Source organism: Lissotriton helveticus, chromosome 3_1, assembly GCF_964261635.1.
Source record: "Lissotriton helveticus chromosome 3_1, aLisHel1.1, whole genome shotgun sequence".
Classification (NCBI taxonomy): domain Eukaryota; kingdom Metazoa; phylum Chordata; class Amphibia; order Caudata; family Salamandridae; genus Lissotriton; species Lissotriton helveticus.
Window position 1 is genome coordinate 68,647,340 of NC_136061.1, and position 17,630 is coordinate 68,664,969.

Sequence of the window (17,630 nt, forward strand, 5' to 3'; positions counted from 1 at the left end):
AACACAAGATCTTGGAAAATTAGTAGAAACAAACCTTACACGTGTTATGAATGAAACGAGAAAACTTTTGAAAATCTGGTCAGGTCTACCATTAAGCTTCCTAGGTAAATCCAATATAATCAAAATGTCAATCATTCCAAAATTCACATATCTTTTTAACAATATTCCATTACAATTTAAAAAGGAAGCCCTAAAAAAGATACAAGGAGAAATAGCTAGCTTTATTTGGGCATCCAAGAGCACAAGAATCTCATGGAATAAACTTAGGAGAAAGAAGGAACAAGGGGGCATTGCAAGTCCGGATATATACGAATATTACAGATCCTTTCAATTCAAAAACATCAGAGTCTTACTAAAAGCACATCAAGCATATCCAACACATTTGTTTTATTTGACAAAGGGGGAGGATCATTTCCTCTTCAAATTCGGCCATCCGAAATTTTTCAAAAAAGTCAAACTAAAGGTTCTGAACAATGCTGTTAAGATCTGGAATCAAATAAGATCAATCACACAGATTCCATACTATAGTAACTTGGCTCCAATATGGGACTCCCCAGGCACTCCTGACTGTTTAAAAGATTCCTTATCAAAACCAATTAGGCAAGCTGGAATTGAAAAATGGGGACAACTTCTATCTGGGAATTCCTTGTTATCATGGGACCATTTGCAAATAATCGCAGATCATAAAATTTCGAGGTTTAAATATTACCAATTGAGCAGTTGGGCAAGCACCATTCCAAAAGGAGATTTAGACCCGGAGAATTTAGAATCAGAAATGATTAGCGAAACGGCAATAAAGAAAGAAGTATCAAAATGGTATTGGGCACTAATTGAAACAGAAAAAGAAGACCAAACAACTGTTGAAAAGACATGGAAGAAAGACTTGCAAAACGAAGTTTCAGATCTTTGCCAACTTTGGAACAAATCAGTAGAAAAATGTTGGTCATGTGTAAAGGCCGCTCCTTTAAAAAGAAACCACCTTTTCTCCATACATAGAGCGTACTGGACTCCTAAAAAGCTGTCAAAATTCAGAGGAGCTACAGTAAAATCATGCAGTAAATGTGGAGAGGAAAAAGCGGATGATATACATATGTTCGGTGGGTGCCCTTCGCTTATACCATATTGGCAAGAAATTGGTAAGACTCTAACTGCAATGCTGGCAACTCCAATAACTGTGAGTATTATCTTAATTATTTTTGGGATACACTGCAATACTCAATTTAACCAGACAAAGCTAGATAAACATCAAGAAAATTTATTATTTGTTATGATTCTCTTAGCACGCAGAGAGATATGTATTAATTGGATAAAACCATCTCCCCCAACACATGAAAGCTGGTTAAACACTGCAATAAGAATTAGTAACCTAGATAGAAAAAGGAAACAAAACAAAAATATGAAATACTGGGAGATCTTGGAAAAGTATATCGAATCTAGACAATAACTCATCTCTCTTTACCAGAGGCCCCTTTGCTGTGTTTTTTCTTTGTTTCTTTTTCTTTTTCTTTTTTCTTTTTGATTCCAATGATTAAGCGGACAATAATTCCTGGCATGACTTGAAGTCTGCCAATTATCTAATGGGTCAAAGATCTACCGAAACGATGGAATTATTGAATAAGATGGAGGTATGCAGTGGAGAACGGATCAGACCAAGAACGAGGCCTACCCCTTGTACCTCCCGTTAGACGATCAGGGGCAGCCCAAGTTAAACACTTGGCTCGTTGGATGCTGGTCTCCCAAATGCCTGTCATTCTTTCCCTTCAACCGCAATATGAGGATTAAAAAAAAATAAAATAAAAAAAATAATGATCCAATATTCCAAAGCCAGCTCATTATGAATCAATATGGACGTGAGTCGTTTGTCTGCTTGCGATGAAAATAATTGCTTTGGGGAATTGCCGAACACGGCTGTTCGCCGACTTGTGGGGCCGGTGTGAGCGCACTTCTAGGTAAATCAAGCTAACCTTACAATTCCTATCACAAGACCCTCTTTCGGGATATTTTTAGGTAGCGAGCCTTTCCTCCTTTAATTCAACGAGGAGATATTAACATTGGCACTAGAGTTGCACGTGCAGGTATAAAACATCTGGGTTAAATTCTACTTTTCAAAGCCTTAGTGTTAAATGATTTTAAAGTGAACGTACCTGCAAATGTGACTTCAACAGCTTCTGGCTTGTTCCTAAGAGAGAGAGAGAAGAATATGTGTAAGAAAGCCACACGGGCCCGGGGTGTCCGATCCCAGGAAAGCAACATACCTTTCTACCTTAGGGGGTTAGAGTTTGCTGGAACAAGCTAGGCACAAAGCACGAGACCCTACGCATGGCTCGGTCCTACAGGTAGAGGTCTAGACCACAGAGACATACATGCTAGACTCAGATACAAACGCACCTCTACACCACAGGGCAATGCAGACAGGTATTCAAGCTCAATGGGGGAAGGAACTGTGCCCCCGCATGCCAAGGCCTTGTATCCGATACACTAGACTCACAGAAGAGAATACTTTGACACGTCAAGACGATGCTGTGAGTCTAGAGGTCAGACCTAGACAGAGCAGAAACCGTGCCTATACACATTAACGCCATGCTTGATTCATACAAACTTACATACCCACCATTCACAATTTAATGCACATATCAAGCACTAGTCACAATTCTACTTGGAGTCATAACTGTGTAAATGTAAAATATTCCATTCTACCAATGAACCAGGCGTTTTACTCAAGAGCTCCTTTCAGGCTAGGGAGGGGTTGGAACAAGGTTAGGTCCATGTCGGGCTTATTAAAGAGACAGAAGACTGATCTCAATAGACAACCGAGCCTCTTCGCTTTCATCACTCTTTACGTGACTCCTATACCTTGCAAACGTCCATGTATCACAACCTTATAAGACACCATTGTCTCTCAGGGTGTTTTCCTGTGTTCAGCATTAACTTAGTTAGGAGACAATTCTAATATTCTGGGGGTGCAGCATAAGTCACAGTGATGAGGACTGCTCTTTCAAACACATCTTGCATTGCTGGGAACCCAAACTCTACGCCCGATGCAGCCTACTGCGCACACTGCGGCAATCCCAGGCTCTTTATCATTATCACGGACTCGCAGCCTTCCAAAGCAGTGCTATCTCAGCCTTCCCGCACCTCTCCGCCAGGTGCTAAAATAGGGCTCGCTTCTGACATGTAAGCAAGGCACAGCGAACCAACTGAACACCAATATATCCTAGGAGACCATATACGCCCTTATTTGGTGATTTCTTACTTTAACAAAGAAATTAATTATACATTAGTTGTAAAATATAGCTTAAGTAATTTTAAGATTTTAATTGTACTTTTTTTTAAAGCCTTAAATAAAATCTTAAAACCTTTCAAAAGTAAAACAATGACTGGGCATTTAGTTTGTATCACTTTCAATTACTGCATCCACAGTCCCCTTAAATAAGCCGATTGACCCTGCGATCTATGAACAGTGAAGTGCACAAAGGATGTATTGACTCTTCATTTTCAATGCATTAGTAAGTATCAAAGGCCCTGGGACACTGGTAGTAATTACCAACTCCCACAAATAATACTGCCCGATCACCACGGTCTCTTGTCCTGAGGAAAAACATAAAATAAGCCCACATTCAGCACATCATACTGGAACAGGAGGAGACATGTTCTGTGGCCACATCAATTACCCACCAGGCTGATGACGAGGTAATGACCACATTTCTAAAAATACTGTCAATTGGCTCTTTAACCACTTCAGCGCATCGAAAATGGGACATTCCCAGATTGGTCCAAATTAAGTATAACAAAACTTGCCTCCAAAACTGAATGAGCTCAAAGAATCTCACACGACCAGAGGAGCTGTGACAGATAGGAAGAGAGTGGAGAAACACAAAGCCAACGAACTGTAAGAAAAAAAGTGGAATTGTATGTAATGTGTATAGTCACACAGTCTGGTAAGAAAAGAGGGGTGTGTGGTCTTGGAAAACTCCTACATAGCCAGGACATTGGGAATTAATTACATCTTAAGAATTATTCCCATGAACGATTGGCCCTTGACTTGTGACTCGGAATCTGCACTAAAAAGAAGAACTATTTAAAAAGTGGATTTTCACATAAGTATCTAAAAGACTGCAAGACAGTGTTGCATTAGAGAGAAAAGAATACAATTTTGTGCAAAAATAGAGCTGGCCGCTCGCAACTTGTGAAGCAGTTCTACTGCCTTCTAGTCTATAAGTAATGGACACCACAGACAAAATCACCAACTGATTGACTTTGGAATATGTCTGCTCCAAACAATTTGCCAACCAGTCCGCTCATGGGGAGCAGTGAAAAACAAACTGTCATCTCAATCCCCGAACAACATGAAAGTCACAACATTCACACAGGCTTTGTATGATTGTTTCCTGAATGCATTCATTCAATTTCACCGAATCATTTACTTTTGAAATGCAGATCAATAATCAGAGGCCCGTTACATGCAGTCATTCCCAAGGTCCCACTTCAACTACTTGGAATAATCAACAACTTTTATTCAGAGTAAAGACCAACTGGGTGCTGCTAGTGCTCTATAGTTCTATTACTCCTAGCACCACAATTACTTTTACTGGTGGCTAATAGCAGTACCAATAGTAGCCTCACACATCCCTTAACAACCAGTACTAAGACAACTAGAAAACTACACCTGCTGCTTGTATCATTTCAATAGTCCAGGCTACAACTTCTACTGCTCCTACTATTACTAGTTCTGTCACTGCATGTATTATGATTGCACTAATGAGTTCTCACCCTACTTTTAGTAAACCTATAAGTACAATACAAACTGATATGTTTAATACAACTACTTTCAGTACTACAACGTAAAAAAAAAAAATATTGGGAGAGGCCAGCAAGTTAAGCAGTGGCATTTGACATGCCTTCTGTTTGCTCACTTTATTTTTCATAAAGTAATCTTTCTTGAATTGGTAGTCTGTGTCACTATGGAGCTGACTTGAGGCAAAGGGTACTCGATAAGACTGAACTCTATAAGGTAACTGTTATATCCTATGCTTCCTAGTCCTGGCTGCTCAGCCTGCATGAGTGTGATGTCATAGATGTTTGGTGTGTGTGTGCATTCTTTGAACGAGTGATCGGTTAGATGGAGTGGGGCTGAGCAGCACGATGCTGCTCCCGGTGAGGCACCCTGTACCAACTTACATGAACCATTAAATCTACTTACTACATCTCTGGCTCCTGGTCTACCTAGGATGACAGTACTTCTTCAGATACAAAAGTAACCAGTGTTTAATCATGGAGAACAGCTAGGACCATCGTCAAGGTGGCCCTCAGCTCCACATAACTGCTATCTTCATATGAAAGGACAACAGATTAACGCAGTGGCAAGCCGCCTGTCTGCAATCTGCACAGCACATTTCTCCAAAGGCCTCTGTATCGAAAAACATCCACTCTAAAGCGAAGTGAATGCCAGGTACTCGAAGGGGCAGAACAAAACACATTTGTTCACAAGCAGGGAACTAAAAAATAACAACGGTTTACAATAGATGGATCAGAAAACAAGATGCTTAATGTATCCTCCAAGCTGGAGAAGTGTGTACAGTGCATCATATCAAGAGAGAGAAGGTTTCAAGCAGCAAAAATCCCTTTCACAGACAGGGGCTTGCTTGTCCAGAACCACATACTGTGCCTCCTAACAACATGGCTGGGCTGCTCAATATTTAGGAGTCCTGTGTTCTAAACGCACTCAAATGTATGGTGCTGGGCATGTTCAGCATGTAGGGTTTATTAATAAGCCTTCAGTCCACTCCCCCACGCCCCCCATTTGATTTTTACTGCACCCACTTATGTTAGTAATAGGACGTCACAAATAGCTCCAAACTCGGCTGATAACTCACTTACAAATTCTGACATACTGCTTGATCGCTGCCATGTTTTATACCAGATTTACTTCATTTTATAATTGCAACCAGGGGTCTTTTTCAGTGAGCAGAGGTGGACGAAGATGCTCAGGAGAGGCGAAAAGGAGGGACCACAAAAGACTGAAGAGTTGAAAACAGGAAGGAGCCTGTAACCTGGCAGCTGGTTAAACAGTTATGGGAACTGGACCAAGAAGCTCCTGTCATGCGTGCCTGTTCTCATATCGAGAAATGTTCTTAGCACCAGACTCCGCGATGATCCAGGATTAGCCATTAAAATAGCTAATTGAAATTGAAATTGAATTGAAAGTAGATTTATAAAGCGCGATTGCTGCCCAATGGGCGTCCAAGCGCTAAGCATGTAGATAGAGCTGGGCAGTGAGAGATTAGGACTAAGTAGACCTAGCGAACAGAAGCGTTTTAAGTTGTTTGCGGAAGGAGAGCAGGTTCGGGTTGGACCGGAGATGGAGAGGGAGTGCGTTCCACAGTTTCGAAGCGTTTAGAGAGAACATCCTACCTCCGGTCCTAGCTCTCCTTACTTTGGGAGTCACAGCCAAAAAAGCATCCGTAGATCGAAGATTTCTGGTTGGGTGGTAGTGGGTGAGTAAGTTATTACAGATTGTTGGGCCTGTCTTCCAGAAGGCCCGGTGAGCAATACATAGGGACTTAAATGCCACTCTTTGTTTCACTGGCAGCCAGTGCAAGCTTTTCAGTCCGGTTCTGGCTGACTGGGTACGTGGGATCTGTAGCAAGGAGCGGGCTGCACTGTTTTGTACCACTTGCAGCTTTCGTAGTCATCTCAGGGGCTCCTACGTATAAGGCGTTGTTTGAGTCCAACCGTGACTGAATCAGGCCCTGTACTGCCACTTTTTTTGCCTCCATTGGCAGAAGAGGTAGGACTTTCCTCAGAGTTCTGAGTAATCCAAAACATGTGGCCGATAACTTAGTGGCCTGAGTGGAGAAGGAAAGATTTTTGTCGAGCCATACTCCTAGGCTTTTTACACTCTCCTTTGTGGTGGGAGGTGTTCCCAAGCAGGCAGGCCATAGGGAGGTAAATGACACTGGGGGGCTGGGCCCAGGAGCATGAGCTCCGTTTTATCTCCATTAAGTTTTAAGAACGAGGATGTCATCCAGGCCTTGACATCTTCTAGGCATTTCATCAGGCCTTCCGTTGTTTGCCTGTTACCCTCCTGAGCCAGGGAGACCACTAGCTGGGTGTCGTCGGCATACGATATAATTGTGATACCGTATGGTTCGACGACCCCAGCAAGTGGTTTCATATATATATTGAACAGCGCGGGGCTCAGGGACGAGCCCTGCGGTACCCCACAGCTCAGTGGTTTCCTGGCTGACACCATTTCCCCGTCAAAGATCTGAAAAGATCTGTTGGTCAGGAAGGAGTCGAACCACCTTAGTGCGTCGCCTGATACTCCGATGTTACATAACCGGTTCAGCAAGATGGAATAGCTGACCGTGTCGAAGGCCGCACTTAGGTCGAGGAGGATCACTGCCACTGATCCTCCTTGATCCAGTATCCTGCGGGCTTCCTCAGTGACCGCTAATAAGGCGGTTTCAGTGCCATGCTTCGGTCTGAAGCCAGTTTGGGTTGAATCCAATAGCGAGTTGCTTTCAAGAAATTGTACCAACTGGGTGTTTATATATTTCTCCAGGACTTTGCTTGCCCAGGGGAGTAGTGAAATGGGGCCGTAACTGGCGTGATCTCCTGGGTCAAGGTGTTTTTTTTTTTTAACAGTGCTCGTACCATGGCTCTCTTCCAAACGGAGGGCACTGTGCAGGAGGAGATGGAGGCGTTTAATAGGTCTAGTATCACAGGCAAGGTGGCTTGACTTGCCTGAAGCAGAAACTCTGGTAGAGCTGGGTCGGAGGGGGAGCCTGATTTGACTTGGCGGGCTAATTGGTAAAGGGTATCAGAGTCTAAAGGGGGAAAGTGTTCTAATTTTGGCAAACCTGGGGGGGTGAGATGTCCCGGAGATGTTTTGTCGGTTATTCCTGGGTTGGTGGCTGCCGTTGGGAAAGAGGAGTAGATATGAAGCGCTCATCTTCGAGATGCAGAAATTCAGGTTTCGAACCCGTAACCACCAGGTTATGGCTCTGAATCCTGGAAAATGTAACTCAGCCTGTCTGTGGTAAATAGATCAGGTACCAATAAGTCGGGTGATAAAAAGCAATTATTCACCGAGGTTATGCAATTGAAAAAAGTTTGAAAATGAGAACAACCTATAGATTATATAAATATTCACAGAGTGTAATAAGCCATTTATAAATATTGTTGAGGGTGAGGTCACAACTCAGGGAAGGAGAGGCCTTTAGCGCCTCATGATGTTAACAGAAAATCTATACAAACTTGGCTTTATCCATACATGCACTATTTGCCAGTATTTTGTTCCTTGACAAGTACCAAACAGGGGAATGCTGTACTTAATAAAATGTTATTACTGTGTGTTTGGATATAGGTTACCTAGAGTCTTAGGTGGAAAATTGCTCCCAACTAACAAATCTCAAATACGCTTTTTAATAGAAGCTTATTCATTTTCTCCATTACGCTGGCAGCATATAATGCAGTCACATAGCTGGATTTAGAACCTACAACTGTGTCACTGCAATAAACTCCCAAAACTTGTTTCTTCTCAGTATACCAAAGTAGAAGAAAAACAGAGCAGCTTAAATTGAGTTACTTAACCATTTGGGGTTGCAAAAAATATAGATGCTAACTTGACCTAATGTGTGAGGAAAAGGACAGCCAGATTTAACCCGTTGGCTGCTTCGAATGTTCAGCTCCAGTGCTGAACGTTCGAAAAACGGATGGGCCAGCGTCGGCCAATGGACGTGCGGACATGAATACTGGACAAATACTAATGGAAGAAGGTCAAATGTGGCGTTATGTATCTTTTCACGGCAATGAACTCACAAAACCCCCAAATAACCAATAATTGCTGAGATGCATATAGGAAATGTATAGGCACTTGATACTACCCCGTCCAGGTCTATGAAGAAGCTGGCGGTCATCAAAAGCAGACTGAATTACCTGACAAAGTGGACAGCACTAGATTAATACAATGAGCAGGAGAGGCAGAAGGGATGAGTTGTGTGGAACGTCAACGTCATAAAGGAAAAGACTCAATTGAAAACTGAACAAGCATTTGCAATGCAATAATTCTCGCAATTGCGAGATTTTAACCTATTTGCATTGTAAATGACAATGCCATTTATTTGTGTGTTTAAAAAACACCTGTAATAATAAAAGGCATTGTCATTTATACCACCAATAGGTCAAAGTATCTAAAATGCATTGCAAATTGCAGGATGGTGGAGGCGGGCAACACAGATGGCCTTAGTGTTATCAAAGTAATATGGTGGTGGGGTCAGCGTTCAGTTGGATGGAAAGCAATATACATGGGAGTGGGGGAGAAGTCACGGACAACAGAAAGAGGGCGTGGGTTGGGGGGAAAGTAACACGGAGGACAGGGTGGAGGGCAGCAGCAAAGAGATAGAGAGCAATGTAGAGGCAGAGGGGGGAGAAGCACGTTTTTCTCAGTGCGGGTTAATTAAAACCCTGTGGGCCAGATGTAGGAGCCTAAATACCGGTCGGTAACGGCCGATTTCGGCCGTTACCGACCGGTATTTAAGAATTGGCATGTAGGGGCATTTATTTTACAGAATCGGTAAATTTACCGAATCGGTAAATTTACAGATTCTGTAAAATACCGAATCGGTAATTTTACCGATTCGGTAAATCCAAATGTAGGTGGGACTCTTCTGAGTCCCAAAGGCAATACAGATTCGGTATTTTACCACCCAATTCAATTGGGTGGTAAAATACCGAATCCAGGTGTGCATGCACACCTATGCCATTTGACAGACAGACATGCCCTTAGGGCATGTCTGTGTGCCACATGGCACACATGCCTGTATTTGGGGTGCTAGAGGGTGTCAAAGTGACACCCCCTGCACCCTTGCAGGAATCGGTATTTACTGATTTGGTACTTACCGAATCGGTATTTCCCATTGATTCCTATGGGCTTCACAGCCCATAGGAATCAATAGGAAATACCGATTCGGTATTTACCGAATCGGTAAATACAGAATTTTAAAGAATCGGTAATTCAATTACCGATTCTTCCTACATCTCCCTCCTTCATATTTACCGATTCATAAATACCGAATCGGTAAAATTCGGTATTTATGAATCGGTAAATGTCCCTCACCTACATCTGGCCCTGTGTCACTAAAAATATTTTGTAAAAAGAGATAACATGGTTTCAGTGTTGTTAACTCTGTTTTAAATGCTGTCGTTTCTTTTATGACCATATAATAAAGACGGTCATAAAATATTACACAAGGGTTGCTTTATATAAAAAAGTCGTTTGAGATCCCCAAGTTTTAATCTGTGTTTGAAATTACGGTTGACCAGTTGCATCTTAGATGGAATCTACTGAATTTAGTTAGGATTTGTATTTAACCAACATTCACTGCTCAAACAAAGCAGTTGTTGGCAGGTAACGGGTTCGAATTAAAACCGACTCAGTCTTGCATTTTTGCTAAGGTCGTAAACTGAGTATCCTAAATAGTATAACTAACACGTTATTTAAAGCATTTAGAAACGGCAGAAGAGCGTGTGACATGCAAAAAAATGATTACGTTAAGCGTAAAGTTCTTATTGCACAGTCTTCAGATCTACACTATGACTGCAGCATGAGGCCATATATAAAGTACAGCGCATCGACACGTCCTGCTGCTGTAGAAGAGCATGTATTGATTGAATGCAGCTTGGGGCCAGAAGTCCCAGCCTTCCCAAGGGGCAGAGATGCCCCTGTTATCACCCCCAACTGCAGCCTGGCACTGTTGATTCTAATGTCTTTTGCCCTGCGCTCCAGAGCACAGTTCTGCCTCTGAGAACAAAAAACGAAACCCAAAGGCAGAGACTGTAGAGTTAAAAAATACAAGTTATCACTCACTGTCTCACTCTGTAAAGCCAGTATATCACTAAGGGACATCTTCTTATTCATTAGTTTTAATTATAACAACTTAATGTTTTATAATATGACTGCCATTTTTCTTTGTTCAAAAGTGTACCAAAATGAACTTCTTAAAAGTCTAAACCTTTGTGTAAATAAAGAAATGCTGAATAAATATAGCCACCGCGACATTTTATTTACCAAACATTTCTTATGATTACTTAGCAAAGAACCAGATAGCTGGGTGCGAAAATTCATGTCTTCTTGCTACCAGCTGCCTAAGCTTTATCTCAAATCACAATTCCATGCAGCACCCATCAGTTTAGACTTGCAAACTTTAGTACTCTTCTCGTTTTAAATATGCTGGGGTCCCAAAATCAAGTAATCAACAGTTGATACCGCTGCCATCTCCCCCCACACACACCCTGTGGATTGTTTAGTTTGCAGCAAAGTTACAAAGATCCACATGCAAACACAAAGAAACTAGTCACGCACAGTAACTGAGGGCAGCTCTGGTTTATGTTTAAGAACAAAGTTGAGTGAGTTCTACATGTTAAAAAAATCTGTTTTTTTCACCTGCCAATCAGAAAGTGAAACACAGAAAGAAGTTGGGGTTGGGAGACTGACACGAACATCAGTAGGGGCACAGTTAAGAATGATAAACAGCAGTCGAGCAGCCCTCCTTCGGGGCACTGTGCAGAGGAGGAGGGTTTTGGACATGCACAGCCAATGCAATGCCGCTCCTAAAATGGTGCCCAAGGATAGGGGATGGGGCAGGGAAGCCAACTCCATCTGTAAAGTTTAAATTCAGGCTTCCATTGGGACATGGTTACCCCGTGACTAGAAAAATACAAGTTCACACGGCCATAGTTTAAGAAAGAGAAAGGAACATTCTCCCCTTTCAAATCTCCCACTACCCTGAGCTTGCGACCCTGAGTTCCTCCTCCACCCGCCCCCTCTTCCACATGGAACGGCTCTTCCGGTTCCCTACTGCTTTCACCCAACCAAACATTTGCAATGCAAAAGGACTCGCATTTACACAGGACCTATTGCTTTGCAAATGGTAGTGATCATGGACAACTGGGGGAGTGAGGGCAGCACGGACAACGCGAGTGCGAAGGCACGGTAGGCATCACGACAACGGGAGGGACAGCAGAGGGGGGTGTTATTTGAAGGCACGGACAACGGGAGGGGGAGAGAAGACACAAACAACGGGAGGGGGCTGGGGGGAGTAAAGAAGGCATCAAAGCACGTCGTGCCTGCAGTAGGACAGCCGCCATTGTCAAAGTAAATAGTGCTTCCCCCACTAGATAAAGCATGCCGTGTTAGGAGCGAAGTAAAAGGTCCAGTCCTTATGGGCGGCAACAAATTTAGACAGGGCGGTACAGAGGCAGGACTAACAATCCTCATAATGAATCGGTAGCCAGCGTTCATCAAGGACATTGACAACAGCCAATTACAAATACTGGCGGAGAGTGGGCGAGGCTTCCACAGCACTTACACAACATACCCTTCTACAGCATGCCTCGAAGAGCGAGCAGCGCATGCGCGCTGCAACGCTAGGCTCAACCTAAAAAGTCAAATGAGATTGCCAGAGAGGGTGCATAGAACTGCCCCATCTCCGTTAATACGAGGTTTGCTGCTTTAAAGACTTTGAAAGCAGAGTACCACAGGCTGAGGCGTTGCAGTTATTCAAGGGAAAACAGTAATCCGCGAAACCATGCCAGCAGCAGCGGCTCCTCCGTTAGGGTGGAGGAGCATCGCCCCACTGCTCTCTCAGCATCACACACACGAAAAATAAAATGATAATAAATCCATTTTATTAAAATTTTTCTTCGCTGTCACTCTGCTGATTCTTGGCGCGGGGCCATCCTGACAGCGAGTCAGCAACAGGGAGGAGGAGTAGGGGGCACTTGGTACGCATGTCGGAATTGGACGGCCGTCCTAGGACAGCCAAACCGGCATGCGCACTCAGCCTTTCTCCAACCTGAGTTGCACTGCTGGGTGGAGAATATGCACAGGCTTCCAGTCCCTATCTGAGTACCAAACCAGTCCTCTCAGAACAACCCTGGCGCTCCTCACATTACAAGCAGGAGAGCAGCGTCTGGATTGGCCAAGGGGTGTCTGGAAACCTGTGGATTGATTGCTGGGAGTGGAAAGGAGCATAGGAGGAAAAGACTGCAGGAGCCAGCACGTAAGTAATCATTTTTTTCCAAATGTATCTTCTTCCCCTGTGCTGGCCCCCCCAGTTTGCCTTCGCAGTAGCTACCCCTGCATGCTAGGGACACATATTGAGATCCACAATAGAATAATACTGGGCAATTTCACATAACCTTGTTGGAGACCGGCACTACATGAGGTCAGCCTCTTTGGTTTGATAATCATCCACATATGGAATAGTATGTTGAATCTGCACAGTACAGAGTCAAAGGACTGCACTCCGTGATATGGGTCTGTTAGTAGCTTGACTGGCAATGAGACATGCTTGATTTGCCCTGCCTAAATCTGCTGGTCTCTCAAATTCTCTGGCACACTGTGAAGATTTCCAATAAGCCAGTCTGGGTCTTAAATGCTGCCATCACATTTGAAAAATATCTGAAAGATAAAATATCTAATGCAGTAGTTCTTGACCGAGGTCCGGGACCCCTGATTTCAGTGAAGTTTACTCAGTGAATTTGCTGGACAAACAGATTTAAAAAGTGCATATAAATAAAGAAGCAAAACTAACAATTGGAAGTTAAAAAAAATTCTGTAACTATGACGGAATTTGAAATTGGAGGCTAAAAATTAAATGAGTTTACTCAGAATGATTGGTGAGAGCAGTGCAAGTGCCTCCAACAGAGTACAGTATGGACAAGGAGTGGACTCGATTGCATTTGAAAAAGCTTCATCATTTAAATCGAAAATGCTTAGGCTGTCCCCCTGGCTTCCATTAATGACTCAGTGGGGGTCCCTGGATTTCAGTAATGATTAAGTGGGGGACCAGAGAAGTCAAAAGGTTAAAAACCACTGATATAATGCATACCTTTCATCGTGCTAGGAAATACAATAGAGATGCAATAAAAAACGAAATTTACCAAAAGGTAGAAAAGAAAGAACATATTGTGACAAGGAGGGACAGGTTACCAATCGATTCTGAAAGGTATTGATACATAAAGCCTCATAATTAAGTGTTGAGGATTGATTAATTACATCTTTCCAGATGTTGGTGTCACGACCTCAAAAACAGTGATTATTTTACGGACATTATAAACTCATGACTTTTCAAATAATCAGAGTGCTGATGGGGTGGAAAGTAGAGAGAGTGAGGAGTGAATTGTGTGCGATAGGGAATGGTGGACGAGAGAGCAGATGCAGGCAAGAGGTTGTTTTCAAGGGGATGGATAAGGGAGGGGAGTACAAGTATGAGGGCAAATGTGTGGATTGAGGATGAGCGGTAACCATAGACTGGGCAGAGAGTTGGTAGAGGTAAGAGAAAAGATAAGAGGGTAGGAGTTGATTGGTGACAAAGAGTAGGAAAGTTTAAGATGAGCTGCTGAGTGCAAGAGAGATTAACTTTGATTAGCAGAATGCAAATAAAGGAATCAAGGCAAAATGCACGTTTTATGTTATAATACATAATGATCTTGTTTGTGCATACATATTATTAATTCCTAATCAAATGAAAGTGGTCGATCCGAAAAATATCTGTTTTCGCCTACAATATTTGGATCAAGAATCAGTAGCTCATGTGGCAATAAGGTGGTCTGACCGCCGCAAAGGCACCTAACTACAAATGAGGCAGAGAGAGCTCAAACCAAGTCCTACGAATGGCAGCAATGTCTCCGGCGTACATCTGGTGCTCGTGAAAACCAATTGATTAAACTATTTTAATCAAAGAACAACGTTTTGCATTCTACGCCCACCCAGGAGCGGCTGGCACCAAGCATGCATTGTACAAGGGCACAGGGCATTGAGCCGATATACATTTATCTTCAAAGTATGTTACACTTCGGTGGCCAAAGACAAATCAGGCCAACCTGAGCCAATAAAACACTCTTTGCTGAAAGAATCTGGGGCAACTGTTCCGTGCAGTTTTTGGTGCCTTTGCTGAAACTAACGTTTTTCCCACCATCCAACCTGAACTATTAACTGATGTGACAAACTTTCTTACCCTAAAGGTATCGCTCCACCAGACTGGGACAAACAGAGCAAAAGTAATTTTTTTAAAGGTAAGATAGGAAAGCCATTTAATATTTTGCCAACAAACAGCTCTTAGCTGCTGTTGTCACAGGCCCTTTGGTGGGCAGTATTAAAACCTTTCTGTGGGCTTAGAGCCAGCCCATTACTTAACAATGATTGGATTTCTTGTCATACATTTGCTTGGTTCTTAATCCATGGCTTTCCTTCCTCTTCTTCTGTTTGTCCCATCTCTAGAACACAGCTTATTTACAATCCTTTTGATTGGATGACTTGTACTTCCACAGTTCACATTCAGAAAACTATTTTTTCTTTCTCTTTCAGCACTCGATAGGTGCACGTGTTTTTTTCCTCTCCCTCTCATGCGCTGATCCCCCCTCTCCAAAACCACTTGCATGTGCCCTGTGAAGCTTGCTCATTCCCAAACCCCCAAGTTTGTCCACTGCTCTCCCAACATAGTCTATTTGTTATTTTTTTTTTTTTAATCACCCCACTTTCTCCTCTATTGCTCCCCATCCTCTATGTGGTTGACTCAAAACATTGTTTTTCCAGAGGTCTGCAACTGTTGTTTCCTAGGCTGGCCGGAGTTCGTGGAGTTTTACTCCGCGGAACTCCGCAAGTGATAGAAAAACTCTGTCGTGCTCCGCAGGGTTCCGCAAGCGGTGGCGTATGTTTGGTCACGCTGCTCGCACTGATTTTAAGCACTGGGAGTGTGTCTCGCACTGTAAAATCAGCACAAACTGCACTCCGCGTTATGCCAGAGGATGGGGCTGCTTTCGAGATCAGTCGTGACCTGCCGCAATCACCCGCATTAAGTAATCTCGCAAAGAGGAGGTCAATCGCGATTTTTATCTCTAAAGCACTCACCAACTTACAGTTACATGAAGTGCGCGAGAAAAAAAACCTCTGCATCGCTTCGCAGAGTTTTGAGGAACTCAGCACAAAACGCTAAGTGGGCAGAACTCCGCACAGCGGAATTATTCAACCACCCCTACTGTTTGCTGCTCCATTTTTTTAAAGAGCTTTTATGCTAATTATTTTTTTTTTCCTTTTTAATTTACCACTTCAATCGGCATTCGCCATCTTGGAATGGTGAATAAAAAAAAATGCCCAAAATGGCAGCTAGGGAATGCTGTATAGACATGCATACATCATTACACTAGACTAATGTAGCTTTATGATGCGTTCATGCTATCATGCCATTGTGCTCATTTTACTTTTTCTTTTTTTGAAAGCTGATGATGCATTTATTGCCCAACACTGGCAAAAACATTGTCAAATTCACCCAGTCCAAAAGGTATGAACTAGAAACCCTCATAACACATTGGTCATACAATAATCATGCATTTAATACCCAAGCGCAGAGCTATTGGCTTTGGTGCAAAATTCATTAAAAACAAAACTAAAGAATGCGTTAGAAAGAAGCATTTCCGCCCATGCCTACATACTTTTACTTTCTGACAAAACAATTTACAGATGGCCACACGAGAGTGAGCCTGCATGTGCACGGACGGACATAGTGGGGTGGTTTCTAACAAAGAAAACAATCAGTGCCAAGGCCAATAGGTCTCGCCTGTGCAAGAGCTATTGGCTTGTATTTTAGCCATGTTGTACCCCAGTGTAGCTACTGTTCAGCTTGGTTAAAAGTAAGTCGTAGAGTGGAATGGCAAAGAGGGGAGGAGAGTGTTGCAGAGTGGAGTGGCATATTGTGGAGTGGTGCAGAGTGGCATACACAGTAGTGGCGTGGAGTGCACTGGTGTAGAGTGCATTGGCATAGAGTGTTGCAGAGTATAGTGGCGTAAAGTGCAGCAGCATAGAATTTGACGGCGTACAATGAAACATCATAGAATGAAGTGGTGTAGATTAAAGTAGCGGATAGTAGTGTGCAGTGGTGCAGAGCAGAGTGGCGCAAAGTAGGGGTGCAAGAGCAGAGAGGCATAGAGTATAGTGCAGTGGTGTCGAGTGGTGCAGAGTAGAGTGGCATAGAGTTGAGTAATGCAGTTGCATGAATAGGATTATACTATATCCCAATAGTAAAGAACAGGTGTTGGTATTAGATGATGGGAATACTGTGGGGCAGAAACTACGTGAAGATTTCATGAAGGTTTTTTCGGGGAAAATTGGGTTATTGAAAGGGTTCACACACAGGATCATATTGAAGGAAAATGCAGTGCCAGTGCATTTTAAAGTTAGAAATAGAAAAGGAGTTCTTCAGGTTGAAGGAGGAAGGGGTAATAGAACAGATAGATTCATCGGCTTGGATGTCTACAGTCGTTGTTGCCAGGAAAGTCCAATGGAAAAATAAGACTTTGTGTGTCTGAGCAGGCAAATTCAGGTGGATACATTTCCATTACCTAAAATAAGTGAGTTGTTGGCAAAAATAAAAAGATATGAAGTGGTTTCCAACTGTGGCCTTATCGTCAGCATATCACCAAGCTCCGTTTCATGAGCAAAGCAGGAAAATTACTGCATTTGTTACACCATTCAGATGTTTCCAATATGTTAGGATGCCGTTTGGATTGGCTTCGGCAGCCTCAGTATTCCAAAGGTTGATGAGCAAAATTTTAAAGAATATCAAACG

At 42.9% G+C, this 17,630-nt stretch overlaps 1 protein-coding gene across 3 annotated transcripts in view; it reads right to left on the reverse strand.

The window, feature by feature from the left end:
* Positions 1-17,630, reverse strand: part of ARPC2 (actin related protein 2/3 complex subunit 2) — a 125,092-nt gene that overhangs the window by 88,005 nt on the left and 19,457 nt on the right. For all 3 annotated transcript variants that reach the window (XM_078679257.1, XM_078679256.1, XM_078679258.1), the window contains exon 2: positions 2,145-2,179. In XM_078679257.1, coding sequence (XP_078535383.1) covers positions 2,145-2,179 — 35 coding nt within the window. The remainder of the gene's footprint in view (positions 1-2,144; positions 2,180-17,630) is intronic.